The sequence below is a fragment of the Terrapene carolina genome, unplaced genomic scaffold (assembly GCF_002925995.2).
Source record: "Terrapene carolina triunguis isolate 2854851 unplaced genomic scaffold, T_m_triunguis-2.0 Scaffold740, whole genome shotgun sequence".
In the NCBI taxonomy this organism is placed as follows: Eukaryota; Metazoa; Chordata; order Testudines; family Emydidae; genus Terrapene; species Terrapene triunguis.
The window spans coordinates 3,923,382-3,931,718 of NW_020665091.1; the positions used below are offsets into that span (position 1 = coordinate 3,923,382).

General features: G+C 47.1%; 1 protein-coding gene across 3 annotated transcripts in view; it reads left to right on the forward strand.

Annotated features, from left to right (window-relative positions):
- Positions 1–4,327: 4,327 nt before the first annotated feature.
- ING4 (inhibitor of growth family member 4) overlaps positions 4,328–8,337 on the forward strand; it is a 42,520-nt gene continuing 38,510 nt past the window's right edge. For 2 of the 3 annotated variants that reach the window (XM_026660222.1, XM_026660224.1), the window contains exon 1: positions 4,338–4,400. Coding sequence is in view for 1 of the 3 variants with exons in the window: in XM_026660225.1 (XP_026516010.1) it covers positions 4,364–4,400 (37 nt within the window). In the remaining 2 variants the exon portion in view is untranslated. Of the gene's footprint in view, positions 4,401–8,337 lie in introns of all 3 variants that reach the window. The other variant, XM_026660225.1, reaches the window with a different exon arrangement.

Sequence of the window (8,337 nt, forward strand, 5' to 3'; positions counted from 1 at the left end):
CCGGCTTGACAAAGCCCTGGCTGGGATGATTTAGTTGGGGTTGATCCTGCTTTGAGCAGGGGGTTGGACTAGATGACCTCCTGAGGTCTCTTCCAACCCTAATCTTCTGTGATTCTATTATCCCATGATTCTTGCTGTATATTCCATCTGAATCATTATGGAGACAATGAAAAGCTCTGTTCACTGTGCTGCAACTGTCAAAAAAAGACAATGAATTGTAGAGACTGGGATGGAAAAAAATTCGGACACTATTGTGCAATTACAGAAATGGGACACCTTCACCTGGAACATTTTGTTAATTCAGGCTACCATATCTCAAGAATGATATGGAAGAAATAGAGGGGATTCAGTGATAAAAGACCAGAAGAAACTTCCATGAGACTGAAAAGACTAGGACTGTTCAGTTTAGCAAAGAGATGAATGGAGGCAACCAGGCTAATGAGCAACCTAGTGAAAGTAAATTGGACACCCATATTTACCCACTCATATAATAACAAGGGACAGTCAGTGAAATAGGAAAGCAGCACATTTAAAACTGATAAAAGGAAATTTTACTGTCCCATGAGTTCATGGAGACCAAGCACCTAGCAGAGAGGTTTCCCTCATTCTGTAGAGAGGGCCAAGTTCTGTTTTTAATTATAGTGTGTGGGCTGATATATAAACTTAGGATAAAATATTTGCCTCCATTCACAGCTGATCTCCCATTGATAACAGTGAGAGTTCTCCACAGAAAACCAGGGTAGAATGTTTATGTAGAAACTAATCTTTTCATTATCTATATTTGTTCAATGCCTTACTCTGCTCCCTTTTCTCTCCCATCCTCCTCCATTCTTTCTTTGTTTCTTCTGTCCTTGGGACTTTTCTTGTTTCATATTTCTGTATTTCCTTCCATGCAGTACCCTCCCAGTGGGTTTTATTCTCATTCATCTTCTAAAATTATTGGCAAATAATTGACATTTAAAACATAATGATTAGGCTTTAATGTTAACACACCATTGATATTAATGGAGGGTGAGGCAGTTTACACCTTTGAGTTTTTGTTTTAGGCTGTCTGCAGCCTCAGGATGACATCCCTACAACAGTTTACATTCAGGTCACATTTTCAATGTTTTATCTGAGGACAAAAAATGTATTTAAAAAAATAAAACTTAAATTGTGCAGAATGTGACTGTGCTGCGCAGACCACATACATCAATGTGGCCAGGTGTTTCACACTTCTACCTCTATAAGAGTCAAAACAGGATTGGACATCTGAGCTTATGTTAGACAGAATACAAAACAAGAGAGACGGTTATTCCGTAATTGTTCACTAGCGGGTTTCCTGCACCTGTTGTTGAAGCACCTGGCACCGGTTACTATTAGAGGCAGGATACAGAACCATCTATGTATTAATTTATCTGTCTATATCAGAGGTTCTCAAACTGTGATCTGTGGACCACCAGTGGTCCCCGATCTCCATTCAGGTGGTCCGCAGATAGTTCCTTCTAAGGTGTGTGCTTGGGCGGCCGCACACAACAGAATGAAGGGCCACCCACCTAATTAGCGGAGCCACACCGGCATGGCTCCGCTAATGAGGTGCCTGGACCCTGGAGAAGACACACATGTAAGGTGAGATGGTGGCCTTGGGGGGAATAGGAGGTAGGTGAGAGGGGGTAATGGGATGAGAAGAGGGGGTGGGGGGAATTTGGGATGTGCAGGGCTGCGGCAGCCAGAGAAAGAGGCAACTTTCCCCAGCTCCAGGGCTGCGGCTGCTGGAGAGACGGCCCTCCTTCCCAGCCTCAGCTCTGTGCCTGCTGTGGCGGGGGAGAGGCCCCCCTCCTTCCCAACCCCAGCTCAGGGGCTGCCGCGGTGGGGGAGAGAGGGCACATTCATCACATTAGAAAGGTAAGACTACTGATTTTAAAATATGAGTTGTGTGCTTTTATTTATAGAATAAAAAAACAATTATTAAGTTTTTATTATATAGCGCTTTTATCCAAAGCGCTTTACAATATTTAGCTAATGGTACAACAACATTGGGAAAGATCATTAAGTGGTCCGCCGAGACCCTCAGCAATTTTCAAGTGGTCCGTGAAAAAAAAAAAATTGAGAACCATTGAGTCTACAGCCATTCAGTCTCTCAATCAGTCATCCACCTCTCCAGGCCTTTCCCCTCTGCCCACCATTGCAGTAGTTACACACACAATATTCAGATGTCCTGCTTACCCCAAAATTTATTTTTCTTCCTTTTGGAGCCTTTATTTTACTGAATCTGAAATGCAGCAGGCATTGTACTGTGTAGATTAAGTTCTGTGAGGCAAGTACTATTGGTGTCTTTGAGGTCTTGAGCAGCCCCAAGGGCTTACTCTACTGACTTACTGATTCTTTTTATTAAATGACAAATGACATGGCTGTGTTAATGTTTCCCTGGAAGCCCCTGTGACCTGAATAGGATTCATGATTCTTGTACTTTAATAAAAAGTTGGAATTTCAAACCCTTGAAGAAAAGGTATTGCATCCCATTTCCCATACACATATTCCACCTGTTGCTGTAGCTACCCTCTCAATAGCCTCCTGTTTTGTCTGTATTCACCCCCTTTATATTTTTCTGAGCCTTTTTTATCTCCCATCCCCAAAGGAGCAGCTGGATGGCCACATATAAATCCCCTTTTGTACATTTCATATTTCCCTCTTGGTCTCCTCTTCTGTCCTTGGGACTTTTCTTCTTTCATATTTCTGTAAACACCCTTTCCTCCTTGTGACGAGTAAAAAGCTCATTGGCTGCCATTGGTGTAGAGGGAAGAGACACTTAGTTACCGGGGCACCTTGGAATTAGTAGAGAGCTGGTAAAGGGATATGACAGCTGCACTGGGTCTCCTGTAAAGTGACTATGAAGAGAGGAATGATTGGGGAATAATTTCAAATTTCTATCTAAGAGACAGACCTCAAAGATGTGAGTGCAGAGAACTTGTGCCTGGAGTAAAGTACATCTGGAGCAGCCAAAACATGTGGCCTGCAAAAAGGTAAGCAAAAGTCCCCAGGCTGCCTCAGGGTCTGGCTGGGCTGCATTGATAGCTAGGCTATGTCAGTTGGTATCTTATTGTCTGCCCTCCTCTCTCTCCCCCCCCCCCCCACAAGGTAACGGCTCCATTCAATCCATTTCCTGTATTAATGGTAAATCCCTACCCATCCTCAGATCAAACCATTGATTAAGAAGCAATGACTGAATCATCCACTGTCTGAACCAACTAAATACACTGCTCCTGGAGGGCATGAGCCAGGGTCACAAGGTGAGAACAACACCCCTGGCACCTGTCCCACCCTGGTGATAGTGCTCACTGCTGAGGCTAGGAAATCATTCCCATTCTCTACTCTCGGTCCTGCGTTCTTCCTCTCCCTGTGCTGTCAGGGTCCCCAACACTTTTGTGAGTGCTCCCCCTGGAAGTAATAGGGAGATATTTCCACTCTCTTCCCCAGTGTTGCCAGGGCAGGGCTCTTTAGTCCGATGAAAACTAGCCCTCCTGGAGCCTGGGAGGGCCTGAGATGAATCCCGACATGCACACAGTTGTTTCTGATTGTGACTGGCTACCAGACCAGTCTGGACTGAATTTTCCTTTTCTTTCCCATCATTAGCACCCTCTGCGCCGCTAGCTGGACAAGGCGTTGCTCCTGGAAATGACCGGGCAGCGCATGCGCACGTTGCAGCAGCAGGCCAGTAACGGGTCCATGTAAACAACCTTTTTTCCGCCCTGGGCTGGGGCCCAGGTCCTTAAAAGTCTTTACACTTCCACACTCCTCCGGGGAGCGGGGCCCTTGCTACCCGCCTCCCCCACCCCGTGCTGCTGTCCCAGCCTCGCACCCGACTTGGCCCCTCTGACTTTAATCCCTCCCGGACCTACTATAAGCGGGTCACCGTCTGCTCTACTGTGCGTCTCAGCCGAGCGGTCCTGCGGCCTCCTCCGCCTCGGGACCCGCCTGCGCGCGATCCCCGCCGGCCCAGCTCCGGCGACTCGCCTCTGGGTCTGACCGTCTGCGGCTCCCACAGGCCTGCGGCGCGGAGCCGGGCCCGTCTCGCCTGCCCCGCGGCCGCGTCGCTCTGACGGATGCGTGTCTCAATATGTGCCGTTATCGCCCACGAACGGACTCTGAGATCACAGCCCCGCGTGCGCGCGCGCTCCCACCCCCTGCGGATGCGGGCCAGCCGAGCCGTTACGGAATCCGGAACAACCAATGATTCAAAGCGGCGCCTCACGCAGCCGGAAGCGCTCTTGTTCTACACGGAAGTACTTTCGAGTAGGGGAGGAAGTGACGCCTTGTCGGACGGAAGGACAGAAGTTACCCGGTTTCCGGCCCCGGCCGGAAGTGTCTGTGTTTGAGGCCCAAGATGGCGGCGGGGATGTACCTGGAGCACTACCTGGATAGTAAGAGCCGGGGCGGGGCTGGCTCCTGCCGGGAGGGTCGTTGCCTGGGGCGGCTCTTGGTGGGAGCGGGTTCGGCTCGGGGCGAAGCGGCCCGCGGGCTTCTGGGGCTTGGCCAGACAGCTCCAAGCGCGCGCAGTCCTGCCCAGGGCGCTGTGGCGCGGACCGATCCCGGCTAGCTCCAGTGCGCGGCGGCGACGGGGATTAAAGCGCGGCGCCGGCGCTGTGGCCCCCTCCCCGCGCTCCTGGGGTGGCGGACTCGCCCTGGTGTTGCGGAGCTGTTCGCGGTTCCTGCTCTTCTTGTGGTCTCTGGAGCCCCGGCTCGATGTGGTCTGGGTCAGTCCCATACACCTGCTCTCGGCGTCAGATCCTGCCTCGGGGTACGGGTGGGGCTGCTGGCTGCTTCCTCTTCTGCACCTTCTCGTTTGCATCCTTTCCCTGCTGACCTCTCCTTTCATCGCGGTTGATATGTTGGGGGGACGGTGTATTTTTTTTAGCTTTGTTCCCCCTGCCCCATACTGCACATTCAACCCGTGGAACTTGCACATTCAACCCGTGGAACTTGTTGCCACAGGATGTTGTGAAGGCCAAGACTATAACGTTTAAAAAAAAAACACTAGATAAGTTCATGGAGGACAGGTCCGTCAATGACTATTAGCCAAGATGGTTGGGGATGCAACCTCATGCTCTGGGTGTCCCTAAACCTATGAGTGGGAGTGGACACTCAATGATTGCCTGGTGTCTTCATTCTGAAGCATCTGGCACCGGCTGCTGTCCGAAGACAGGATATCGGGCTAGATGGACCATTGGTCTGACCCAGTATGGCTGCTGTTATGTTCAGAAAGCAGATTGTTTGTGCCAGGCTCCTGCAAGAGCTGGCAGCCATACAGCTGGCATTGGTGTGGGTGATGGTTAAGGATATGATTCTTTCATGGAGGTTTCAGAAGTCACGGAATCTCTGACTTCCATCAACCTCCATGACTTCAGCCCGCGGCGGCTGGGAGCTGTGGGGTACCCCCGCCGCTTGGCGGTGGGGGCCCCCGGAGCTCCGAGCGGGCCCTCACAGATGCCTGGTAGCTGGGGGTGTGTGTGGACCCTGCAGCTGAGCTTCCCATTTTGTCATGGATATTTTTAGTAAAAGTCACGGACAGGTCACGGGCTTCCATTAATTTTTCTTTGTTGCCCATGACTTCTATGTGACTTTAGTGATGGTTTGAGTAAAGAAGAGAGAAAGTAGTTAGATTTCAAGTTCTATCTCCTATAATTGACAAAAAGCATATTTCTCTCCACTCCCCATGCCCCCCCCCCCCCTTGGGAAGTGATAAAGGAGAGTGGATGGTTTTCAGTGTTTTTCACTTCAATATATGGGGGGGGGGTGACCTAAATTCCACTATATTTATGATTTTTCTTATATTTGTATGGTGTTTGTTATAGCTGGTTATTTTTATTTGCATAGCTATTTTAACATTTTCCTTGCTTGTTTTTTGTTATAGAGAAAATGGTAATTTTATAGGTGAAGCTGGTAGCACCATCTTTTAAGCTTGCCTGATACTTCTCATTATAAGACCCTCGCTTTCAGTTGCTTATGACTTTACCAAACTTGATCCATTTTGGGAGGGGGGAAGTCTTGTGAGCTGATTTTTTTTTTTTTATTTCAGCCAAAGTAGTTCATTTGCTTCAGAGAACAAGTCTAGGAGAAAATGTTTTGCCATATTTAAAAAAAAATATGTTAGCAATCTATTCTTTAGCTAGTGCTAGCATGTGTTAGGGTAGGGACTTGAAATTTGGCAGGGAAGTTGCCCTGGTTGTCAGGATTGTGCCTTTTGCCATCCTGGAGAAAATTCACCCAAATACAGTAACTCCTCACTTAACGTTGTAGTTATGGTCCTGAAAAATGTGAAACGATCTTAAGTGAATCCAATTTCCCCATAAGAATTAATGTAAATGAGGGGGTTAGGTTCCAGGGAAATTTTTTTCACCAGACAAAAGTCTCTCTCTCTCTCATTTATATTTATATTTATGTGTATATGTGTGTGTGTATATAAAATACACATACACACTATAAGTTTTAAACAATTTAATACTGGTACACAGTGATGATGATTCATAGATTCATAGATTCTAGGACTGGAAGGGACCTCGAGAGGTCATCGAGTCCAGTCCCCTGCCCGCATGGCAGGACCAAATACTGTCTAGACCATCCCTGATAGGCATTTATCTAACCTACTCTTAAATATCTCCAGAGATGGAGATTCCACAACCTCCCTAGGCAATTTATTCCAGTGTTTAACCACCCTGACAGTTAGGAACTTTTTCCTAATGTCCAACCTAGACCTCCCTTGCTGCAGTTTAAGCCCATTGCTTCTTGTTCTATCCTCAGAGGCTAAGGTGAACAAGTTTTCTCCCTCCTCCTTATGACACCCTTTTAGATACCTGAAAACTGCTATCATGTCCCCTCTCAGTCTTCTCTTTTCCAAACTAAACAAACCCAATTCTTTCAGCCTTGCTTCATAGGTCATGTTCTCAAGACCTTTAATCATTCTTGTTGCTCTTCTCTGGACCCTTTCCAATTTCTCCACATCTTTCTTGAAATGCGGTGCCCAGAACTGGACACAATACTCCAGCTGAGGCCTAACCAGAGCAGAGTAGAGCGGAAGAATGACTTCTCGTGTCTTGCTCACAACACACCTGTTAATACATCCCAGAATCACGTTTGCTTTTTTTGCAACAGCATCACACTGTTGACTCATATTTAGCTTGTGGTCCACTATAACCCCTAGATCCCTTTCTGCCGTACTCCTTCCTAGACAGTCTCTTCCCATTCTGTATGTGTGAAACTGATTTTTTCTTCCTAAGTGGAGCACTTTGCATTTGTCTTTGTTAAACTTCATCCTGTTTAACTCAGACCATTTCTCCAATTTGTCCAGATCATTTTGAATTATGACCCTGTCCTCCAAAGCAGTTGCAATCCCTCCCAGTTTGGTATCATCCGCAAACTTAATAATCGTACTTTCTATGCCAATATCTAAGTCGTTAATGAAGACATTGAACAGAGCCGGTCCCAAAACAGACCCCTGTGGAACCCCTCGTTATGCCTTTCCAGCAGGATTGGGAACCATTAATAACAACTCTCTGAGTACGGTTATCCAGCCAGTTATGCACCCACCTTATAGTAGCCCCATCTAAATTGTATTTGCCTAGTTTGTCGATAAGAATATCATGCGAGACCGTATCAAATGCCTTACTAAAGTCTAGGTATACCACATCCACAGCTTCTCCCTTATCCACAAGACTCGTTATCCTATCGAAGAAAGCTATCAGATTGGTTTGACATGATTTGTTCTTTACAAATCCATGCTGGCTGTTCCCTATCACCTTACCACCTTCCAAGTGTTTGCAGATGATTTCCTTAATTACTTGCTCCATTATCTTCCCTGGCACAGAAGTTAAACTAACTGGTCTGTAGTTTCCTGGGTTGTTTTTATTTCCCTTTTTATAGATGGGCACTATATTTGCCCTTTTCCAGTCTTCTGGAATCTCTCCCGTCTCCCATGATTTTCCAAAGATAATAGCTAGAGGCTCAGATACCTCCTCTATTAGCTCCTTGAGTATTCTAGGATGCATTTCATCAGGCCCTGGTGACTTGCAGGCATCTAACTTTTCTAAGTGATTTTTAGCTTGTTCTTTTTTTATTTTATCTGCTAAACCTACCCCCTTCCCATTAGCATTCACTATGTTAGGCATTCCTTCAGACTTCTCGGTGAAGACCGAAACAAAGAAGTCATTAAGCATCTCTGCCATTGTGAAGCTTGGTTGAGGTGGAGGAGTCAGAGCCTTACTGCTACTGATGATGAACTAGCAATTGACTGAGCCCTCAAGGCACTCTACAAGGCAGCAGGAATGGAGGGAGGGGAGACAGCATCACAGACAGAGACAGACT